At 43.6% G+C, this 25,437-nt stretch overlaps 1 protein-coding gene across 1 annotated transcript in view; it reads right to left on the minus strand.

Annotated features, from left to right (window-relative positions):
* Positions 1–25,437, minus strand: part of LOC138756974 (dedicator of cytokinesis protein 2-like) — a 1,510,503-nt gene that overhangs the window by 427,906 nt on the left and 1,057,160 nt on the right. The window contains 1 exon segment of the mRNA XM_069923500.1: positions 24,611–24,709. Coding sequence (XP_069779601.1) covers positions 24,611–24,709 — 99 coding nt within the window.

Below are 25,437 nucleotides of genomic sequence, written 5' to 3' on the forward strand. Positions count from 1 at the left end.
TATTGCACTATCTGCTTTTCTTAAGATTATAAGAAAATGTAGCAGAAGTAGGCCATTCAGCCCATAAAATCTGCACCTCCATTCCATCATGAGCTGATCCATTTTCCCACGCCCCTGTCTTCACCCCACAACCTTTGATAAACTAACTCTTCTGATACCTATCAATCTCTGCCTTAGATACACCCAACGATCTGGCCTTCTCAGCCGCCTGTGGCAGCAAATTCTAAAGGTTCGTCAGTCTCTGGCCAAGGAAGTACCTCCGCATCTCTGTTCTAAATAGGCGCCCTTCCATCCTGAAGTTGTTTCCTGAAGTGTCGGTTCGCCACACAATGTTTTTACGGTATCCCAATTGAATTCAAAAGTTCCTCTACAATATTTTGAGTCCTTCAGGATCTTGCATGTTTCAATCAGGTCTCCTCTCGCTATTCTAACCTGCAGTGCATGCTCTGGGGGAAACAGAGAGGAGAGAGAATGAGTCAGACAAAGGGACATGGTTCATGTGTGCCTCAACAGAAATAAAAATGGAGACAAAGAGTTGAAGAATGGAAGACAAGAAAGCAATCGTAAATCAGCTGACACCTTGAACTGGTCCCACCAATGGATTTAATCACAAGCCACTGAAGAAATAAAAATAATCACAGAAGATGCTGGAAACATGGAGTACGTCAGAGGAAGCAAACATGAAAACGAAAGAAGAATTGGCATTTCTCAGGTGTGAGACACTTGACCTTCATTGGATCACTCCTGCCGTGTAAATCAAGCCGAATTATCCAGCTTTATTCAATCCACCAGAATGACACTGAAGAGCAAAATTCCACTATTGAGAAATTTCAATTGGCCTCAGCACTTAGAGAGTCACAGACCTCCCACAGCACTGAACAGGCCTTTTGGCCCAACTTTTCCATGGGCTGGTCCTTGTCCTTGCATTGGCTCCAGATCCGTCAAAGCCTTTCCCATTCATACGTCTGTCAAAATTCCTTTAGAAGGGTGTAATTTTGCCACTTTTCTTCCTTCCTCTGGCAGCTTGTTGCAAATCAAGTCACCTGTATTTATCGTTCCTACCCTGTTCGCATGGTAAAAATGAAAGCGTTTCTCCAGGACCATGGAGTATATTTACATAACTATAAGTTAGAATAGAAGTTAAACACATTAAAATATTAAGATGTATACAGTAGCAGTCCATGGTACCCTATCCCCAAATGTTCAGGGAGTTCAGGAGTCTGATGGCTTGGGGGCAAAAAGCTGTTGCCCAATCTGGGTGTAAGGGTCCGAGTGCTGCAGTACCTCCTACCAGATGGCAAAAGGGAGAACAGTTTACATGAGGGTTGTGTGGAGACCTTCCTAATGTTTATTGCCTTTCGCCTGCTTCAAGAGTTGCCGATGTCCGTCATGGTAGGAAGAGAGCCCCCAGCGATCTTTTCCGATGACTTCACTGTCCTCTGCGGGGTCTTGAGTCCGAGAAGGTACAGTTGCATCGCATGCTCTCTGTAGAACGTAGTGAGGATGGAGGATGGGAGACGAACTTTCTTCAGCCTTCACAGGGAGTAGAGGCACTTCCTTGGCTTTGGAGTTGGTGTTAAGGGACTAGGTGAGATTCTCCGCCAAGTACACTCTGAGGAACCTGACACTCTTGCAGATCACCCTCTGAGTGAAAAAGATGCCCTTCAGATCCCTCTTTAACCCATCCTCTCCAGTTCTAACACTACAAAAGGATTGTTTCCACTATAAGCTACATCTCAGTTCTTCACAAGGCTAAGTTAAAATTTAAGATTAAAAATTCAGTTTTCTTCCAGGCCAGATCCCACAGCTATATTAAATATAACCTTTTTTTAAAAATTTTATTTACTTAACAGTCAATTGCAGTAAGGAATGTAAACAAATTATTTACTAGGACAACAGGAAAAAATGCAAATTTTCAACACTTTTAAATTTTTTTTTCATTTATTGTGAGGCCCCTTTTTGTGGGGCCCTAGATTCATCGGATGCAAGGATGGACAACGAGATAGACAACAGACTCGCCAAGGCAAATAGCACCTTTGGAAGACTACACAAAAGAGACCGGAAAAACAACCAACTGAAAAACCTCACAAAGATTAGCGTATACAGAGCCGTTGTCATACCCACGCTCCTCTTTGGCTCCGAATCATGGGTCCTCTACTGGCATCACCTACGGCTCCTAGAATGCTTCCACCAGCGTTGTCTCCGCTCCATCCTCAACATTCATTGGAGCGACTTCAACCCTAATATCGAAGTACTCGAGATGACAGAGGCCGACAGCATCGAATCCACGCTGCTGAAGATCCATCTGCGCTGGGTAGGTCGCGTCTCCAGAATAGAGGACAATCGCCTTCCCAAGATCGTGTTCTATGGCGAGCTCTCCACTGGCCACCATGACAGGGGTGCACCAAAGAAGAGGTACAAGGACTGTCTCTTGGTGCCTGCCACATTGACCGCCGTCAGTGGGCTGATCTCGCCTCAAACCGTGCATCTTGGCGCCTCACCGTTCGCGGGCAGCAACCTCCTTTGAAGAAGACCGCAGAGCCCACCTCACTGACAAAAGACAAAGGAGGAAAAACCCAGCACCCAACCCCAACCAACCAATTTTCCCTTGCAACCGCTGCAACCGTGTCTGCCTGTCCCGCGTCGGACTTGTCAGCCACAAACGAGCCTGCAGCTGACGTGGACTTTTCCCCCCTCCATAAATCTTCGTCCGCGAAGCCAAGCCAAAGAAAGGTTTTGCTGAACCATGGTAAATCTGGCACTGGGAAAAAAGACTCTGTGGTCCCGCCCCCCCTTCCCTTGGTGCCCTAAGCACGTGCTTATGTTGCATGATGGCTAATCCAGGCCTGATGGATAACGGTGAAACTTTATCATCTACCAAAATTTTGCACTGTCATCTCTTTTCAAATTTAATTAAGTATGTTATTGCAGTTGTGTTTTCATTGATTTTGCAGTCAATTTTACCTGTTCGGTTGCAGTAAGTAAGAATTTTGGTGTGGATGTATATTGTACAATGTTTCTGACAGAAACTCATTATCATTAAATGGGAAAGTACTGTGACCATTCAGTACATCCACGCCCCTTATGATTTTATGGTCTCTTTGGTGTGAATATATACAACGTCTGAGAAGATCACTTTGCTCCATTGATGACATTTGCTTGGAGAGTTGCTTAACTAGGGCACAAAGAATTATTGAGGACGCTTTCCATCCTACACACAGTGACTGGCAGCTTTCCAGCCTCTCCTTGTAAGGCAAGCCCGAAGATGGACAGGTGGAGGCAAATTAAATACACAAATAGGTAGCGAGGTACATGGAACACAGACCAATGTGTGCACACGCACACAAACACACATGTGTGCACGTGCGCCAACCCACACACGCATACTAACGCACGCACATACGCGCGCCCGCGCCCACACATAGCCTTACACAGACGGAATGACAAAACAACGAAGATAACAGAGTTAGGGCAGTCAAACAGGGGCATCCAAAGGTAGGCAAAGACTGTAACAATACTGAGTGAGTCATTACTATCCTGCAGCTGATCTTGTGGTCGATCAAAAAGAGGCACTGAACCTGCTAATTGATGTTTGCTGGCGTGATTAATTTAGGACTAGTCCGATGACACCCTGGCTTCCAGAGGCAGGAGTTTTACAATATCAAGAACATTCATTTCCAAAAATGACAAAACAAAGTCGATACACTTTCATCGAACTGATCAAATATTTCCTGAAGCAAATTGAAAATACAATACCATGTCCATCATTGGTGCTAAAATGCTGCAAAACTCCAACGCACAATCCCAAACGAAATAATTTGGAGAGATTCACGCCGTACAAATAAATCCTTGGTGCCAGTACGTAGATATGTTTGTCTTGACATATTCATGAGGATTATTGCCTGACTGTATGATGAACTGTAAGCCTGCCTTTGTGCCCCTGCCTGTGCACAACTGTCTCCGTACATCTGTTCCAGTCTGAGAGTTTGTGTGTCAATGTACAATTGTATTTATTTTTCATTTGATCTGTGTGTCACAGGCAAGGCCATCATTTATTGTCCATCCCTCACTGTCTTTGTGAAGGTGATGGTTAGACTACTTCTTGGACCACAAGCCTATAAGACATAGGAGCAGAAATAGGCTACTCGGTCCACCCTGCCTTTAATCAGGAGCTGATCCATTTTCCCAGTCAGCCCCACTGCTAGGCCTTCTCTCCATAATTTTTGATGGCCTGGCTAATCAAGAACATACCAACCTCTACCCAAATTAGCTGGCCTCCATAGCTGCCTGTGGCAACAGATTTACCACCCTCTGGCTGAACAAATTCCTCCGCATCTTGGACCTAAGCAGACGCCCTTCAATCCTTAAGTTGTCCCCTAGTCCTGGACTCTCCCACCATGGAGACAACCTTTCTACATCTACTCTTATGCCAATGCAATCCTACTGGTGAAGTTCATTCAACGGAGATGTTTAAATTTAAATTTAAAATTTAGAGATACACAACAGTGATAGGCACTTCCGGCCCATGAGCCTGTGTTGGCTAATTCTGCCCGTGTGACCATTTAGTGTTATTGGCTTTGTAACGTGGGAGGAAACCAGAGCACCTGGAGGAAACTCACGGGCAAACGGGGGAGAACATAGAACAATACAGCACAGTACAGGCCCTTCGGTCCATGATGTTATGCCAACCACTAAACACTCCCTACCTCTTAACCTTTTATTTTTCTTTCATCCATCTGCTTACCACAGAGTGTCTGAAATGCCCCTATTGTTCCATCTTCCAACCACCACCCTTGGATTACAGGCACCCGTAACTCCCATTGTAGGAGGGTCTAGGACAAGAGGCCACAATTTCAGGATAAAAGGACATCAACTTAAAACAGAAATGCAGAGAAACTTCTTTAGTCAGAGGGACTGTGGAATTTGTTGCCACAGGCGGCAGTAGAATCGAGGTCCATTGGGTGCATTTAAGACAGAAATTGACAGGTTTTTGATTAGTCAGGGCATCAAGGGAGAAGGCTGGTGCATGAGTCTGAGCAGGAGAATGGATCAGCTCATGATTAAATGGCAGAGCAGACACGACGAGCCGATTGGCCAACTTCCATTCTTTTATCATGATCTTGTGCTTTTGTGATGTGTCTTCAACAGCTCTGATGGGAGGTGCCTTCAGCATTCCAAGGATTTCCTCTTCGTTTCCTCCTCTCCCAAGGCACTCCCTCTGTTCGTTGCCAAAATGCAGCACAAGAGAAAACTGGGCAATTTGCCTCCGATCATTAGACTTCACTTTAATTTTTTTTTGTTTTTATAATAAATACAGAACAATGAAAAAAGGGAACAAAACCGAAAATACAATGTCACATTAGATTAAAAAGAAAGATCGAGTAGACTGGGTCTTTATTCATTGGAGCATAGAAGGTTCAGGGAGGATTTGATAGAGGTGTTTAAGATTATCTATCCCCCTCATAGATGTGAATAGGCTCTTCCCCTTCAGGGTAGGTGAGATTCAAACAAGGTGCCATGAGTTAAGAGTTAGGGGGCAAAAGTTTAGAAATAACCTGAGGAGCAACTACTTCACTCAGAGAGTCGTGTAGTGTGCAATGACCTTCCGGAACAGGTGGTCACAGCAAAGTCAGTTTTGTCATTTAAGGAAAAGTTGGATAGGTGCATGGATGAGAGGGGATTGGAGGGTTATGGGCAGAATGCAGGTAGGTGGGACTAGAGGAGATCACTTAGATCAGTTCGGACTAGAGGGGCCGAGATGGCCTGTTTCCGTACTGTAATTGTTATATATGGCTATATGTATATTCTTCTTCTTTGGCTTGGCTTCGCGGACGAAGATTTATGGAGGGGGTAAAAGTCCACGTCAGCTGCAGGCTCATTTGTGGCTGACAAGTCCGATGCGGGACAGGCAGACACAGTTGCAGCGGTTGCAGGGGAAAATTGGTTGGTTGGGGTTGGGTGTTGGGTTTTCCCTCCTTTGCCTTTTGTCAGTGAGGTGGGCTCTGCGGTCTTCTTCAAAGGAGGTTGCTGCCCGCCGAACTGTGAGGCGCCAAGATGCACGGTTTGAGGCGATATCAGCCAAGATAAAACTTCAAATGGTATAAAGTAGGTGTCATTCCGCCCCCCCCCCCCCCCACCCTCAAAGCACTGCGTGAAGATAGATTAAATTTAAATTTAGACATACAGCACTGTAATGGGCTTTTTCGGCCCCAAGCCTGCTTCGCTCAGTTATACCCAATAGACCTCTGAATGTTTTTGGAGGGTGGGACGAAACTGGAGCCTGTGGGAAAACCCACTCAGACACGGGGAGATCATGCAAACTCCTTGCAGACAGTGGTGGATTAGAATCCGGGTCTCTGCCACTGTAATAGCGTTGTGCTAAATGTGAACATGCAAACACCATGGAAACAACACTGAAGGTCACGATTGGTCCCAGGACTCTGGAACTGCAACTAAGTGCTTCCACGAGCTGCACCGCCACAGTCACAAGCCAGGAAAGCAGCGTCAGCTTGGTCGCAGTTGTCCAACTTATGTGTAGTCAGTCTTTGTGTTTGTTGGGTTCTGTTTACATTACATTACGTTGGAAGAAGCAGTTGGGAGCAGCTTTAGTTAAGGAGGAGATCAGCCAAGTGTATAAGAAATATTTTTTTTTAATTTAATTTTTTAAATTTAATTTAGACATACAGCATGGTAACGGGCCCTTTTGGCCCATGAACCCATGCAAGCAATCACACCCAATTGACCTGTAAACCCGATACATTTTGAAGGCTGGGAAGAAATCGGAGCACCCAGAGGTAACCCACGCAGACACGGGGAAGACGTACAAACTCCTTACAGACAGCGCTGGATTTGAACCCTGGTCGCTGACGCCGTAGCAGCGCTGCGCTAACCGCTACGCTAAGTGTGCTGCCCTTCATAGTTATGAAACAACAGCAGGCTGCCTAACAGCAAGAGGCTTCCTGTTGTGAATTAACAAGGTTCTGGAGACAGCAGCGAATCAGTGGAAATTTTGGAGCAGGTGCATCAAGGTACATTTGATAAATTAGAACTCGCCTGACCTTCTCTCATTAAATTGGCAGCTTCAAGGGAAGTGAAGGGAATCGAGGAATGAACTAAACAATAGCTGAACACTCGATGAACACCTACAGACGTTGATTTGCATATCACACACTGGGTATTAGTACTCGGTATGCATGTTGCCATGCATTTCAGTAAATCCTCAGAAGCAAAACCAACAATTGGCATGTAAGTCGATGACCCTATTATTTTAAAATTACACGTACCACCTCCCTGAAGTCTCAGCTAATCGATTCTCATTTACCCTGTGAGTGGTATGACAGGGAAGGCATGCGCATGGAGAGAAGACTGGCTGGCTGGCAAAGTGTGAGAAGAAATGGGGCCTTTTTTGGCAGGGCTGCCAGTGACTAGAGGTGTTGAGTCCACATCAGTAATGATGGAATTGATAGCTGTGCGGCCACATTGGCTGATAGGTGGAGGGGCGGATAATATTGAGGAAGCAGAAGGTAGGGAGAATGGACGTAGCAGTGGCAGATGGAATATAGCATAGGGAAGTCTATGGTCGTGTACTTTGGTTGGTAGAAGGAATAAGGCATAGACCCAGGGGTGGCCAACCTTTTCATTTTTAATTTAGACCTGCAGCATGGGAACAGGCCACCCAATTACACCCAATTGACTCACAACCCCCACCCCCCTGCTACATTTTTTTGTGCATTCCCTCAGTGGCGTGATTCTCCGTCCTCAGATTAGGAAGCCAAAACTGAACACAATGCTCAAGGTTGGCCACATCAAGACTCTGTATATCTGTGATAAGACCACTTTACTTCTACATTCAAAGCCTCTGGCTATAAAGTCAAACATGCTGTTTGCTTTCTGCATTCTGACCTCCACTGACGAATGCATCAGGATACCCAGGCACCTCTTCTTGTCCTGACACAAGAAGAATAGGGGAACCAGGAAAAAACAGGATTTCACTGAGAGATGGCATTGCCTCTTTACTAATGTAAGGGAATATGGCAGTTTTAAAAAGCAAAGTGTAAAGACCCTCCTCCCTAACAAACTTGTCCATAGTATCAAGATTGTCGCGTCTAATTTTGAAAAGCTCCTGTTACGACCCAAAAGGACCCCAAAACCCAGCAGTAATAGATATTCACCAAGACAAATGGTTACTTAAACAAAAGTTGCTTTTAATTATCTTTAAACATGAAAACTGGATCAAACTTTAACTTAATTACTATTACCTTAACTAACCTAACTTAACCCCCTTCTAATTCTAAGCGCATGTGTATGTAATGTGTGTGTAAGTTCAGAAAAGTTCTTTGGTTCACAGTCCAATCTCACTTCTCACTCCTCCAAGTTCACTGGTGTCAGGCAATTCTTAGACTGTGCACAGAATTTAACATGTATTAAGTTCACCAGCCTTTGGTGCTTGAAAGGCAAATGGTTACCACTCAGGAAGGTACTTGTCAGTTTTCAGCGAGAGATTTGTTGTTCCTGGACATCCACAACTGATTCTTTGTAACCATTCACTTCAGCATCTTGCCAAAGAAACTTGCCCTCTCAGGGTTCTCCAGATGATAACCTCTTTCTTTTAGATCACCATAGAGTTCCTTTTTGTTTCTCTTATTTCAAATGAAACATTAGGCATCCAATCCTCTCCTCTTGCATGAACCACAAGGGCTGAACTAAACACTCACAACCCATCTTCCAAATGGGGTTTTCCACAAGCTTGCCAGCTTGTCCTGTTCCAATCCCAGCTGCTGCTGTTGTCAATCTGTAGAACTGACTTCTCTTCCTCTCTTTCTTTCTCAGAGAGAAAACCTGTTTGACTCTCTCTGCTTGCAAAACCACATGACCCTCCTAAAATAGCAAGTTCCATCCCAGACAGGCTCCGAGAGTTCTTCATCTGTTGTCTTTTTGTAAACAACAATCCATTAGTGACATCTCTTGGGCACTCTGCAAAGCTTTTTCAAAGGTCTTGGCGCCAGACTGTCTAGCATGAGCAGAGCTCCAGTATTTTAAATAAGATCTGTTTTTAAAGTGTTTGTATGTGACCTACACTAAAAAACCTGCCCCATTTTATCTCCCAAAAACATATCTATATACAATACAAACACAACATAACCTGTTACACACCCTCTTCCAACATGAGCTTACCGTCTGGACCCTGACAAACCAGCTTTGGGTTTCCATTACCCTCTCCCTCCCCATTTTTATTTCTATTTCTCCTTTCCTCTAGCTCTGTCTCTCTGTCTCTCTTTCCTTTTCCCTCTGGCTCCTGTCTTTCATCCACCCCCTCCTCCGAGATCAATGCTCACCTTTCCTCTCCTGCTATCCATGACCAATTATCACCTGTTGCCTATTAGTCTGTACTCCTACCCCTCCCCTTTCTTTCCTTCTCCCAGCTTTTTAATTCAGACACTTGCCTGCCTTTTACTCACACTTTGAAGAAGAGGTCAGGCCCCATTATATTTCTTTACCTAAGACCATAAGACATAGGCTATTTAGCTCATTGAGTCTGCCCCACCATTCAATAATGAGCTGATCCATTATCCAACTCAGTCCAACTGCCTGGCCTTCTCCCCATAACCTTTGATGCCGGGGTTCATCAAGAACCTATCAATCTCTCCCTTAAATACGCCCAATGATGTGGCAACAAATTGCACATTTTCCCCTCTCTCTTGTGAAAGAAGTCCCTCTGCATTTCCATCTTGAAGTTGTGCCCTTTTTTCTGAGACCAGTGGTTCTCAACCTTTTTCTTTCCACTCACATAACTCTTTAAGTATTCCCTATGCCATAGGTGCTCTGTGATTAGTAAGGGATTGCTTAAGGTGGGATGTGGGTGGAAAGAAAAAGTTTGAAAACCAGTTTTAATCATACCTAATTGACTCGTTATGTGCACGGTTTCATAACTCCACAGGAAATGGGCCAATGACAATTTTTCTCAAGCAATTGGGTCTCAAACAGTGGTTCTCAACCTTCCCTTCCCACTCATATCCCACCTTAAGCAGTCCCTTACCACTGTCCTAGACTCTCCCACCATGACAAGCAACCTTACAATATCTGCTCTGTCCATGCCTTTCAACATTTGAAATGTTTCACTCAGGTTCCACATCCTGCCCACCACCCCCCCCACCCCACCCCCGATCTCATTCTCCTAAATTCCAACTTGTGCAGGCTAAGTGTTGGGGCATTTAAGAGACTGTTAAGCCGCTTTCAGGTGGCTAGGATACCTGATTGTAAAACCGTCTAATCTACCCCAATGCAGCTGTCGGGTGACCACCTGAAAGCACCATGAATACAGCCCAAGACACAATCCTTCTAAGATATTTAATATAAGATTTAATATTCTATTAAATATTGTTTCTCTCGCCATCAGGTAGGTAACAATTTAACAACAGTGCCTTACGTTTAGTTAGTGACTTTAATGTCGCAAAGCGTTTATTCGGTTAAAAAAAAACTACTGTGGGGCATTGGATTAAATAACCAAAAACTCAGTAAAAAATAGTACATTACTTCCAAATCTCAACACCTTGATAGCCGAAGGAAGGGCTGCCAAAGTTGGCACAATTAAATGCTGTCATAAATAAGAGGTCAAAATTAAAGTCTGAAGATATTTCAAAAGAGAAACAGGGCTTGGAGAGGGGAAGGGAACACAGCAGTGACTACAGCCATAGTGCACAGGAGCCGGCATTCACTCAGACACGGCTCTCTTCAGCCGGCACATTCAGATGACAGAAAGGTGTCTTCTCCGCAGCCACCTGAATGTCCCAGCTGCACTCCCCCAGCCGCGTCTGCCAGCGCATTATCTGCGTCCAAGCACCTGAAAGCATCTTTAGACAGGCACTTGGATGAAAGAAAAAAATAGAGGGTATGGGGTGGGGAAGGTTTATTACCTTTTTTTTAAGGAATATATGGGTCGGCATAACATTAAGGGCTGAAGGGCCTGTACTGGGGGCTGTAGAGTTCTATGTAAGAGTCATCAAAAATTTCTCATGTGATAACCCTCCTATGGACTCTGCAAGACCAGCTGAGCTCCTCCAGCATCTCTTCTGTCTTTACGACCATCTGCATACTTTAGTGTTTCACTCCTCTTGTTTTTTTTTACATTATTCGAATCACTCCATAGGATTATTACCCAGTAGCTCACTGACCTCGTACAGAATATCCCCGGCACCAAGAAACTGGGTAAATCTACAATTTGACATCTTCGCAATACAAACAGAACCACCTCATTAGTGGTTTATTTCTGTCCTTAAGGCACATTATTCCATCCTCCGTGGAACAAGAGAAAGCGTATCTTTTCCGCTGTAATTAACATCTCATTCAGAAAATTACACCCACAACAAGCAATGGCAATTTCCTGCATTCCTTTATGCACATTATTACAAAGTTGGAAAAAATTTATACCTGTTCTCTTATTCTATCCCCAAATGGAAATGGTTGGTTGGTTTTTTTACAGCATCATGGTGCATTATGGTAATTTAATTGATACTGTTATTATTCCTGCCATTCACTGTGTCAATTCTACTCTGCTTCGACTTTCCCATTGCCAGAGTTAAGTTCCATTTGCCACTCCTTGGCCCACCTTCCTAACTGATTTAGATCCTGTGGCAAACTTAGATAACTTCCTCACTGTCCAGTATGGCGCCAATTTTGGCATCATCTGGAAATTTATAATGTATTCACTACGTTGCCTTCCCAATTGTTAAGGTAAATACCAAGCAACAGTTGGTGCATTTTGTCCAGACCCTTCATCATTTTATAACCATATAACAATTACAGCACAGAGACAGGCCATCAAGGCCCTTCTAATCCATGCCGAAACTCTTAACACTCTCCTAGTCCCACTGACCTGCACTTTGCCCATAACCCAGTGGTTCTCAACCTTTTTCCACTCACATACCTCTTTAAGTATTCCCTATGCCATTGGTGCTCTGTGATTAGTAAGGGATTGCTTAAGGTGTTTTAATCATCCCTAATTGACTCGTTATGTGCACGGTTTCATAACTCCAAAGGAAATGGGCCAAGGACAATTATTCTCAAGCAAAATATTTCAATAACAATTGGGTCAAGAGCAGTGATTCTCAACCTTCCCTTCCCACTCACATCCCACTTTAAGTAATCCTTACTAATCACAGAGCACCGATGGCATAGGGATTACTTAAAGTGGGATGTGAGTGGAAAGATAAAGGTTGACATCCACTGCCATAAACCTCCATTCCCCTTCCATCCATAAAACTCCTATTTTTTCTTAAAAAATAATATGTACCTGTAAGCTAGTTCCACTCAGACCCCGCTCTCTGAGTAAAGACGTTTCCGCTTGTATAACACCTAAACTTTTTCCCCCTAACTCTCAGTTCATGTCCTCTTGTTTAAATCTCCCCTATCCTCAATGGAAAAAGTCTATCCACATCTACTCTATTGAAACCCCTCAAAATTTAAAAAAGTCTATCAAATCCTCCCTCAGCCTTCTACGCTCCAATGAATAAAGAACTAACTTGTTTTACCTTTCTCCAATTTAGGAGCTGAAACTTAGGTATTATTCAGGTGAATTGTCTTGTATATTAGTTCTATCAGTTCTCTGCCTCAGCCTTTTCTTCTCCCAAGGAAGCAATCTAATCTATTCTTTCAACTAGAACCATAGCAAAAAAAAGGCAATTCAGCCCTTCTAATCTGTGCTGACCATCATTTTTCTAGTCCCACTGACCTGTTCCCATTCCCAAACCCTCCAAAACTCTCCCATCCATGTCTCTATTCAATTAATTCTTAAAACACAAGATCGAGTCTGCATTCACCACATCAGATGGCAGCTCATTCCACATTCCAACTACTTTCTGAGTGACGAACTTTCCCCTAATATTCCCCCTAAACCTTTCCCCTTTCAGCTTAAAGCTCCTGTATTGATCTCCCCCGATCTGAGTGGAAAAAGCCTATTTACATCAGCTCTGCGTATACCTCTCATAATCTTGTCCACCTCTATCAAATCTCCACCATTCTTCTTTGCTGCATGGAGTAAAATTCCAACCTGTTTAATTTTTCCCTGTAACTCAACTCCGGAAGACCCGGCAACATCCTAGTAAATCTTCTCTGCACTCTTTCAATCTTATTGATATCCTTCCTGTAGTTAGGTGACCAGTATTGCACACAACATTCCAAATTTGGCCTCACCAATGTCTTAAAAAACTTCAACATAACATCCTAACTCCTATACTCAATACTTTGATGTATAAAGATTAAGATAAACTGTGGTCGTTCATCCCAGAAATCATTAACCTGTCATTTCTGAACTGTGTTCATTGAATAAAGTTGTTTATTGTCACATGTACCAAGATCCAATGGAAAGCTTTCTTTTGCATGCTATCCAGGCAAGTTAACCCATCCTGATAACAAATTCACTGGGTGTAACAGGTGGCCTATCCTGGATGCACAACACCTTCTCAGTAGTCAGGAAGTCACGGCAGCCCCCACACCTCCTAAGGAGGCTGAGAGAGCAAAGCTACCAAATCCATCTTGACAACATTTTACAGTTAAGTGTGTCCTGTTCGGTTGCATCATTGTGTGGGACAGTAGCTGCAAAGCATTGGACTGGAAGTCAATACAGAGGATCATCAAAGCCTCGAGAAGATCACTGGGGTCTCCCTTTCCTCTGTTGACAACATTAAATAGAGCACAAAGAATTGTTGAGGACCCTTTCCATCCAGTGGACAGTATCTTTGACCCACTACCATCAAGAATAAGGTGCAGGACCATCAAAATCAGGGCTGGTAGGGTGGGGAATAGATTCTTCCCATAGGCTGTGAGATTGATGAGTGGAGTCCTGAAATCTTAAATCTCTACGAATGAAACAACAAAATTATTCCAAAATATTTATCTATGCTTATTTTATATTCTATCTTTATCTATATATACATATATGATTTTTATGTGGTGTGTGTGTGTGTGTGTGTGTGTGTGTGTGTGTGTGTGTGTGTGTGGGTGTGTGTGGGTGTGTGTGTGTGTGTGTGTGTGTGTGAGTGCATGTGTGGATGTGTGTTTGAGTGTATGGGTGTGTTTGTATGTGTGTGTGTGTGTGTGTGTGTGTGTGTGTGTGTGTGTGTGTGTGTGTGTGGTGGGGGGTAGTGTGGGTATTATCAAGGGTTCAAATCCAACTCTGTCTGTAAGCAATTTTTACATTCTCTCCATATCTGTGTGGGTTTCATCTGGGTGCTCCGGTGCCTCCCAACGTACGGGCATTGTAGGTTAATTGGTGTATTTGGGGGGTAGGGGCAAGTAGGCCAGACAAACCTGTTTCTGTGCTGTATGTTTCAAAACTGCTGAAGTAAAGCTAGAAACGATTCATAAGAATGTTACTGGGATGAGCTGAGATCAAGTTATAAGGGGAGGCTGGATAAACTTGCATATACAGTGCAATACACCAAAGTGCTGGAGAAACTCAGCAGGTCCTGCGGATTCTATAGGAAGTAAGGGGTAACCGATGGTTCAGCCCTGTGCCTTTTGTCAAAGTATGAACAAATAGCAGGCAAGTACCTGATTAAGAAAGTTGGGGGGGAGGCAGGGGCAGGGAGGAGAGGAGAATAGGGAAGAAGGGGTAAAGAGAGGAGCTCAGGCCAACAGGGAAGAGGTCATAGGCGGACATAGGTAAGAGTAAATAGAAGAGTTAAAAAGCTGGGGTGATTGGGGGAGGGTGGAGGAAAATGGGTGGGAAGCAGGAGGAAAGGAGACAGAGGGATTGGGGAAGTATTTTGTTCATTGCGCTGCAATAATACCAGCATCTGCGGACTTTTCTTAATTCCAGTTGTTTAAAATTATATTGTGTCTCTTTGTGACAAGGATTGATCACTTCTATGAGTAACGGCTTAGTTCCCCAACAAAGAAGGAAAATATTTTCTCAGTCCCCATCATATGCACTAAATCCTTGACACGGTGAAATTCTACTCTGATTGATTTCCACAGAAGTGAACTTTAGTAGGAGATTTCAGCCAAGTCAACTAGTTGCACACATTTTTCAACCACATAAGGATGATATTTTTATATATAGCTACCATCTCACAGCTGTGTTCAAGAGTCATCCACAAAAGCACCTTGAAGGTAAGAAATCCGAAGGATATGCATTAATAGATCAATTCCCTTCAGTTCTGGTCACCTCATTACAGGAAGGGTGTGGAAGCTATGGAGAGGGTGCAGAGGAGATTTACTAGGATGTTGTCTGGTTTGGAAAATATGTCTTACGAGGCAAAGTTTGGAGCAAAGAAGGATAAGAATTGACTTAATAGAGGTCTACAAGATTCTGAGAGGCATAGATAAGATGGACAGTCAACGCCTTTTTCCCAGGGCAGGAATAGCAAACACATCTGTACAAAGTGAAGGGAGGAACGTTTAGGGGTGACAACAGAGGTAAGTTTTTTTTTCTACAGAGTTGTGGATGCCTGGAATGCCTTGCCAGGGGTGTGGTGGGAGATGGTTGGAACAATAGGGGTATTTAAGAGACGCTTAAACAGGCACATGGATGGAAGAAAAATAAAGGGTTTTGAGGTAGGGAGGATTTCGGATTTTTTTTGGTAGGTGGAAGTGGGTCAGCACAAGCTCGTGGGCCCGAATTGTGATGTACAGTTCTATGTTCTATGTTAACAACAATCCATTTAAAAATTGATTTTAATCATGGATTTGTTATGGCATCAAAGGAAGCCATTTGGCCCATTGTGTTAGCTCCAAAACTTCATATAAGAATCATCTAGTAAAGACTGAGATTAGGAGTCTTGGCCAAAAGGTCATGCAAAGAGTTAGGTGTTAAGGAATTAGAGACTAAAAGGAGATTATCAAACCTTCTCCTTACACATTGCAAAAGACAACTCCTGGAGGAACTCAGCAGGCCAGGAAGCATCCATGCAGGAAAATGGGCAGACATAGTTCTGGGTCAAGATTCAAGATTATTGTATTTGCATGTAATAAAACATAATATTTCACAAAATTGCATTTTGTTTGCCAAAAATTCTGGTTCAGCACTGAGAAAAGAGAGGGGCGACTGGCCCCCTACCTCCTCCTTTCCGTAGCAGTCACCCACCCCTACTCTTCCTGACTCCATCCAACTTTTCTTCCTCGCTGTCTGCTTCCATCACTTTCTTGCCCCTGTTGCCCAAATGAGATGAGGAGCAAATGCTTTTCCTCACAAATCTGTGGAATTCTCCATTTAAGAACATTCGCTGGGAGCATTGCCGAAATAGGGCTCAAAGAAATACTGAGGACTTTTTGACCTACGTCCGTAAAGAAGGAGGTACAGGGACATCAAAATCAGGACTGCCAGGCTGGGAAATAGAAGCCTGTGAGTTTGATTAAACTTTTCTTGTCACCAAGTAAATAATTCCAAAATATCTATGTATATTTTAAATTGTGTGTGTGTGTGTGTGTGTGTGTGTGTGTGTGTGTGTGTGTGTGTGTGTGTGTGTGTGTGTGTGTGTGTGTGTGTGTGTGTGTGTCTGTGTGATTATTATGTGCTACATATTTAAATGTGGTGTGTACATGTGGTCTGAAGTGTGTATGTGTGTGTGTGCACCTGATTGTGCATTTACTCTCAGATGATAATAAACTTGAACTTGAAGGAAGCTGTAAAGGCTGCCTCATTGGTTGTACACATTCAACTGGATGTTTAGAAAATCGGGGAATTAAAGGTTGTGTGGAACAGATTGGTAAGTGGAGTTGAGTCAACGGCCAGGTCAGTTAACATCTTATGGAATGATGGAGCTGGATCGACAGACCAGATGGCTGACCCCTCCTCCTATTTCTTATGCTCTTGTGCAATTCCACCCCTCTTGCACCCCCACTTGGCGGCATCTGTCCATCATCCTTCAGTACTTATAAACATCTGGATAGACAGGGTCTGATCAGGAGCACTCAACATGGATTTGTGGGAGGAAGGTCATGTTTGACCAATCTGATTGAATTTTTTGAAGAGGTGACTAGGAATGTAGATGAGGGTAGCGCAGTGGATGTTGTCTATATGGACTTCAGTAAGGCCTTCGATAAGGTACCACATGGAAGGTTGGTTAGGAAGGTGCAGTCTTTGGGTATAAATTTTGAGATAGTCAAATGGATTGAACATTGGCTGAAGGGGAGAGGCCAGAGAGTGGTAGTGGATAATTGTCTGTCAGGTTGGAGGCCGGTGACCAGTGGTGTGCCTCAAGGATCTGTATTGGGCCCATTGTTGTTCGTTATATACATTAATGATCTAGATGATGGGGTGGTGAATTGGATTAGTAAATATGCAGACGATACTAAGATAGGTGGAATAGTGGATAATGAAGAAGGTTTTCAAGGATTGCAGAGGGATTTGGGCTGCTTAGAAAAGTGGGCTGAAAAATGGCAGATGGAATTTAATGCTGATAAGTGTGAGGTGCTTCATTTTGGTAAGAAGAATCAGAATAGGACATACGTGGTAAATGGGAGAGCATTGAGGAATACAGAAGAGCAGAAAGATTTAGGAGTGACGGTACATCGTTCCCTGAAGGTAGAAACTCACGTGAATAGGGTGGTGAAGAAGGCTTTTAGTATGCTGGCCTTTATCAATCATTGCATGGAATATAGGAGTTGGGAGGTGATGTTGAGATTGTATAAGACGTTGGTGCGGCCTAATTTGGAGTTCTGTGTGCAGTTCTGGTCGCCTAATTATAGGAAGGATATAAACAGAGTGGAGAGAGTGCAGAGAAGGTTTACCAGAATGTTGCCTGGGTTTAAGCATCTGGAGTATGGGGAGAGATTGGACAGATTGGGTCTTTATTCTTTGGAGCGTAGAAGGTTGAGAGGGGATTTGATAGAAGTATTTAAGATTATGAAAGGGATAGACAGAATGGATGTGGATAGACTATTTCCGTTAAGAGGAGGAAAGTTTAAAACAAGAGGACATGAGTTAAGAATTAAGGGGCAGAGGTTTAGAGGTAACATGAAGGGGAACTTCTTTACTCAGAGAGTGGTAGCTGTGTGGAATGATCTTCCGGGAGAAATAGTGGCGGCGGAGTCAATTGTATTATTTAAGAAAAGGTTGGACAGGTATATGCATGAGAGGAAGATGGAGGGTTATGGGCATTGTGCAGGGAGGTGGGATTAGAAAGGGGTGTTTGGTTCGCTGCGGACTAGAAGGGCCTAATGGCCTGTTTCCGTGCTGTAATTGTTATGTTATGTTATATGTTATGAACCTCTCTGGCCCACCTATCATCTACTAACCCAGTGAACCACCGAGCAAGTTTGGGGCTCCTAATTAAGGAAAGGAAGTGCTAATGTTAGAGATAGTTCAGAGGAAGTTTACAAGGATGAATCCCAGGAATGAAGGGGTTGTACTCAGAATTTAGAATGTGGGGGGGGGGGGGTGGGGCGGGGGCACTCTGAAACATTTTGAATGCTGAAAGGCATGGTCAAAGTAGATGTAGAAAGGTTGTTTTCTCCTGGTAGAAAGTCTATGACACAAGGGCAAAACTTCAAGATTGAGGGGCATCTGTTTCAAATAGCGATGAGGTGAAATTTCTTTGGCCGGAAGGTGGTAGATCTGTGGAATTTATTACTACAGGTGGTTGCAGAGCTAGGTGATTGTGGAGGCCAGGTGGTCGTTGGGTGTATATAAGGCAGAGATTGATAGACTCTTGATTAGCCAGGACATCAAAGGTCGTGGGGAGAAAACTGGGGAGTGGGGCTGAGTGGGAAAAGCCTATTTCTGCTCCTTTGTCTTACGAACCCTTCCCCCCACCCTCTTAATGCTTCCTATCTTCCCACTCCTGCACTCTCCGCTGTCAGGTTGGCTCACTTCTTGGTTTCCAAGTGAAATGATTTAATATTTTCCTAAAATGACATAGCTACGAGTATCGTGTGGGAGGTTTGAAGGATAGCTAATGTTGTTCTGTTGTTTAATAAAAAGGGACAAAGAATAATTAGGGAAACTCTAGGCTGGTGAGCCTGATGTCAGGAGTGCATAAGTTAAGATTTTCTAAGAGACTGGACCTACAAGTATTTAGATTGACAGCGACTGATTAGGGATACTTAATTTGACTTTTGCATTTAGGTCTTGCCTGATCAATCTTGTAGATTTTTTTGAGCAAGTTATCAGGAAGGTTGATGAAGGATAGGACATTGATGTTGTCTTCATGAACTTTAGCAAGGCCTTTGACAACGTCCTGCATGGAAAGTTGGTCAAGAAGTTTCAAATTGTTCGGTATTCAGGATGAGGTCTTAAATTTGATTAGACATTGGCTTTGCGGGACAAACTTGAGAGTGGGAACAAATGATTGACTCTCTGACTGGAGTCCTGTGATGAATGTTGTGCCTCAGGGATTGGTGCTGGGCCCATTTTTGTTTGTCATTGGTATCAATAATCTGAATGATAATGTTGTCTATTAGATTAGAAAGTTTGCAAATGATATAAAGACAGCAAGATGACTTTCAAAGGTTGCATTGGGATCTTGACCAGCTGGGAAAAAGATGGCCTGCAATTTGGCAGATGGAATTTAATGCAAAAAGGTGTGAGGCGTTGCACTTTGAGAGGGCAAACCAGGGTAGGACTTGCATGGCGAATGGTAGGGCACCGAGGAGTGCAATAGAATAAATGGATCTGAGAATAGAGATACATAATTTCTTGAAGGTGGCAGAAAAGGTGGATAGGGCCATAAAGAGAGCTTTGGGCACAATGGCCGTCATAAATCAAAGTATTGCGTACACAAGTTAGGATGTTATGGAAAGTTCTGTAAGATATTAGTGAGGCCAAATTTAGATTATTGTGTACAGTTATGGTCAGGAAGGATATCAATGAGATTAAAAGAATTCAGAAAAAATTTACAAGAGTGTTATCAGGACTTAAAGTATTGAGATGCAGGGAAAAATTAACTTTATTCCCTCAAGCTTTGGAGAATGAGGGGAGAATTGAGAGAGGCATACAAAATTATGAGGGATGTAGATTGGGTAAGTTAAGAGTGAAAAGGGAAAGGTTTAAGGGGAACATGAGGGGGAACTTCTTCAGACAGAGAGTGGAGGGAGTGTGGAATGAGCTGCCAACTGAAGTGGTGAATGCGGGCTCAGTTTTATAAATGTTAAAAAATTTCCAAGAGAAATTTGGACAGGTACGTGGATGGGAGAGATATGGAAGTCTATGAACTGGGTGCAGGTCAGTGGTACTAGGGAAAAAAATGGTTCGGCACAGATTAGAAGAGCCAAAGGGGCCTGTTTCTGTGCTGTAATGTTCTGTGGTTCTACAGTTCTAAGTGCAAGAAGGCTTTTTCCACTGAGGTTGGGTAAGACAAAGTAGAAGGACATGGGTTAAGGCTGAAAGGTGAAATGTTTAAAGGGGAAACTTCTTCACTCAGAGGGCAGTGAGAGTGTGAAGTTGGTGGATGCGGTTTCGATTTCAATATTTAAGAGAAGATGGGTGAGAGGGATATGGAGGGGTACAGTCTGGGCTCTGGTTAATGGGACTCAATGGAATAATAGGTTGGCATGTGTTAGATGAGCCAAAGGACCTGTTTCTACGCTGTGCATTTTATAGCTCTGCATTGGTTGGTCCAAGTGTAGGCAAGAGTTAAAATCCGGGGTGGCTGGAAGAATTGATGAGAACATGGGAAAAATAAAATGGGACTGACATCGGATTCACATCGATAGGTGTATGATGGTCGAGCCAAACCAAAGAACTAAATTCCCTGTTTCTGTGTTGTACGTGTCAATTTTTGGATTGTTCGGGCCTATGCAGTTGTCCTGGACTCATTAAACACTTGATCATGATTGATGCCAGAGCACTGAGCAGATGCTGAGGAAGCAATCCAGGAAAGACTAATCAATTTGTGCAGACAATATCCACCGCTGAAGCCTTTGTGCGGCCACTCAGCGCAGCTGAGATAATGCATGCAGATAGTGTTTTATATCATCCAGGACTTATCTGTCACAGAACTCAGGGAGAACTTCACGGCCCTTATTCAAGGTTCAAGATTACATAAAAATGTAATGTACGTATGAAATAATTCAACTTTTGTCTGCTGTAAGGCAAGCAAAGAGTCCCCATGAGCATTGCCCGGCGCCCCTAAGAATAGTGGGAGAAGCATACGAGATGTCCTTCAGAGGCACCGAGTATCCGTGGACATGCCTGCAGCTACACAGACTCCTGTTCGAGCCACTGGTGACCTGACCTCCAGGTCCAAACCTCCAACTTGATCAGGCACCATTCAATGCCCGAGGTCTGTTGGGAACCTTTCTTTGGCCTTAGTACGCTCTCAAATCGCAGTTCCGATACCTGGTTCCCAAGAGCTAGCCGCCTACAGACCGCAGGCTGTGTAGGTCGTTCAGCCGCTGAGCCACTCGCTGATCTGCTTTGGCCCAGATATCTATGGTGGCAGGACTTAAAGTAAACCCCGTAGGCTCCTTTAGCAGGCCGTTTAAAGCCTGTACTGAACCGCTGTCCCTAAAACCAGTCAATAGGACCCTGTGGAACAGTGCTATGTCTGCACTCCTTGCTCTCCCGGGTCCGCACCAGCGCTGTCATGGCCATTACAGAAGCTCCGGCAGTGCCACCATTTTTTTTTCTGCTGTTGCAAATCTGGTGCTGCCAGTTAAACTGAGTGAACTCAGAATGTACGGAGAACAGGTCTGCAACCTCAAATGGAACAATCAGTCCTCAACATGCTTTTCGACTTCAAAATGCCCAGTTTAAAGAAGATTATCTATGAAACGTGGACTGTGAAATGGCCTAGAATTACTTATCAAGTAAGCTGCATTTTCAGAAATTTAAGCTTCAAAGTATTTGATGGTTTAGCTGATTTGTGCATTTGGCTGAATACACCAAACAGAAATTACATGTAAATGCTGTAATCCACAGTCCTTAATCAAAGCATACTTATTACAAAGGTCTTGGCATAGAGGTCATTTCCACTCATTGTGACTTTAGCAATGAAGTTCGTCACAGTGATTTCAGTGAAAGTGGTGGGAGGTGTGGGATGGAAATCATCCAGGTCGCTGAGAGACACAAATTCCTCCTGTGCTCTTGGCGCAGTGGAATTGGTAACGTGCGATATGATAGTTTGTGGTTAAATTACTCGCCTCACCTCTGCACTGCTAAAGTGGAAACGTCAAATCCCACTACAACTGGTCAATTTCGATTTAAGGGATTAAACAAATCTGCTTTGATCACAGAACAATTTGATTGTCGCTTGAAACCCAGTATTTCCCCGATGTCCTTCAGAGACGAGAATGTCTTTACATGGGCTGGCTTAATGATGGTGAAGCCCTTGGTAATAAATTGGCAATCCACACAGTGGAAATGCTCTTAAACAAGCAACGCTCGTTATCTCAAATTACAACATTTCCAAGGCTTTTTAAAATAAATTGAATGCTTTATTTGTGTGTGTGTGTGTGTGTGTGTGTGTGTGTGTGTGTGAGAGTGAGTGTGTGTATTAGTGTGTGGATGTGAATGGGTGAGAGTGTGAGTGTGTGGATGTGAGTCAATGAGTGTGGGTGTGAGAGAGAGTGGGTGGATGGATGGGTGTGTGTGTGTGTGTGTCTGTGTGTGTGTGTGTGTGTGTGTGTGTGTGTGTGTGTGTGTGTGTGTGTGTGTGTGGGGAGATACAGTGTAAAGCTTTGTTTTGTATACTATCCAGACGAGCTAACCCATAACTTAAATTTCCTGTTAATGCAATAATAGTGCAACACTGTTACAGCACCAACGATCAGGGTTCGGATCTGTCTGTAACGTGTTTGTGTGTTCTCTCCATATTTGCGCACGTTTCCTCTGGGTGCTCCCACCCTTCAAAACATATGGAGTTTGTAAGTTAATTGGTGTATTTGGGCAGCACTGGCTAGTGGGCCAAAAGGGCCTGTTACTGTGCTGTATATCTAAATTTAAAATTGAAAGCAAAAGCAAAAGTTGTGTGTTACTGTACACAAAGAATAAAGGATCTAGTGCAGTGGTTCCCAACCTTTTTCTTCCAACTCACATACCACATTAAGTATTCCCTATGCCATAGGTGCTTTGTGATTAGAAGGGATTGCTTAAGGTGGGATGTGGATGGAAAGAAATAAATTTGAAAACTACTGTTTTAATCGTGCCTAATTGACTCATTATGTGCAGGGTTTCACAACTCCAAAGGAAATGGCCCAATGACAATTTTTCTCAAGCAAAATATTTTGGTAACAATTGGGTCTAGAGCAGTGGTTCTCAACCTTCCCTTCCCACTCACATCCCACCTTAAGCAATCCTTTACTAATCACAGAGCACCAATGACATAGAGAATATTTAAAGCGGTATGTGAGTTGGAAGAAAAAGGTTGGGAACCACTGGTCTAGTGTAACAAAGTGCAGGGAATAGAGAAAAAGGTACCATTACAATAGTTCAAGGATATCACCTTTTGGCAATGAGAGGTTCATTTAAGAGTCTGAAAACAGCAGGAAATGTTGAATCTGGACATTCACATTCTCAAGTCCTCGTGTCTTCTGCACGATGGAAGGAAGGGGAATAGAGTGTGCCCAGGGTGGGTCCCTTAGTCTATTGGCAGCTTTCCTGTGACAGATGTGGAGTGCAAAGTGTGCTGACCGGCACACTTCTAAGAGGAAAGCCCTGCAAAATGTGGTGAACACAGCCCAGGACATCACAGATAAAATCCTCCCCACCATCAAGAACATCAACAAAGAACGCTGCCGTCGGAGAGCAGCAGCAATCATCAAGGATCAACCCTGCCCAGAACATGCTCTGTTCTCGCTGCTGCCATCAGAAAAGAGATAGAGGTGCCACATGACTTGCACCACCAGGTCCAGCAATAGCCTCTAGTCCTTCACCATCAGACTCCTCAACAGCAAACTCAATCATTATGTATTACTGGATATTTATTTTTTCCCGTATTTCACAGTCAATTTGTTTACATTTCTTTCTTTGTTTAATTACTGAAGTTTACAGTTACTGAAAAGTAGAAACTCTGCCTGGTCCACAGGAAAAAATAATCTCAGGATTGCATGTGATTTCATGTATGGATTCTACCAATAAATTTGAATTTTGAACTTTGGTAAGGTGGTGTGGACAAAGTTTGCTGCATTTACAATTATCTGTGGTTTATTGTGGTCTTGCGCCTGCGGTGGGCCGGCCACATTGTCCGTATGGAGGATGGCTGATTGCCCAAAGATGTCCTCTATGGTGGGTTACCAGATGCTCTCCGCCCTGTTGGCCGCCCACGTCTTCGCTACAAAGACATAATCAAGCGCGATCTCCTGTCATTCCATGTTAACTATACTGACTGGGAGATCCTCGCAAAAACTCGCACTGCATAACGTTCCGCAATTCGCAGTGGCACATCACAAGGTGCCAACAACTTCAAAAGGTTCTGTGAGGGCAGAAGAGCTACAAGGCACCTTCTTTATCTTCGCTCGCGAAGGGATGGGCCACGATGACGATTGTGGTCTTGGCTGGAGCAGTTCCTCCTCAAAGTGGATGAGAAGGTTTTCGTAACTTTGATACTGGAGAATGTCCCTCAAAATCGCCACCTGCATCTCACTGTGAAGGGTGCATCTTGCTCCGAAAATTTAAGAGGTGCAGATAAATCGATATCACATCCAGGAGAATATGAAATGATAAAATGCTACCTACCATGAGGTCCCGTCTTTTCTGGAAGGTGTTGATGACATTGACGTAATGTGAGAATTCCATCTGACTGAGTATTGCTGTCATACATGCCACGTAGTTGCTCTGGAGAGAAAGGAGATGGGAATCAGGTTGAGGCGACACCATTTATAAAATTTACATTTACACATTCAGCACGGTAACAAGCCATTTCGGCCCACGGCCCAATTTACACCCAATTAACCTAAAATCCCCGGTACCTTTTGAACATTGGGAAACTGGAGACCCCGGGATTACCCACGCAGACACGGGGAGAACATACAAACTCCATACAGAGAGCGTGGGATCCGAACCCCCCTGGTCCAGATTGGTGATGCTGTAAACCGCTACGCCAACCGTGCTGACCCATTTTCACAATAAAAACATTAGTCTCTCTTTCAAAAATATAACGTTTACCTTTTCCCCAATGTCAAGTTAAGTCAAGACAAGTTTATTTCCATCTGATTGTACAAGTACAACCCAATGAAACAGCTTTTTCCAGTTCTTGGTACAACACACAAAAATACAACAGACATTGAGACAAGAAATACAATGCAGGACAAATATTCACTTATTTAAATAAATAAATAGACACAGTCCATAACCATATAACAATATAACCATTTACGGAGCGGAAACAGGCCATGTTGTCCTTTCGAGTCCGCACCGGTTCACTTGCATATTTTCTTGCTGGTCATCCTTCTTGTCACTAAGTAGATTCTGCTGTTTTCCACAGGCCAGTAGATGATATTGTTTCATGAATATGAGACCTTCGGATGGTCAGTGTGAGCAGTCCCTTTGGTCGTTCAGCAGTC

Source organism: Narcine bancroftii, chromosome 3 (assembly GCF_036971445.1).
Source record: "Narcine bancroftii isolate sNarBan1 chromosome 3, sNarBan1.hap1, whole genome shotgun sequence".
Classification (NCBI taxonomy): Eukaryota; Metazoa; Chordata; class Chondrichthyes; order Torpediniformes; family Narcinidae; genus Narcine; species Narcine bancroftii.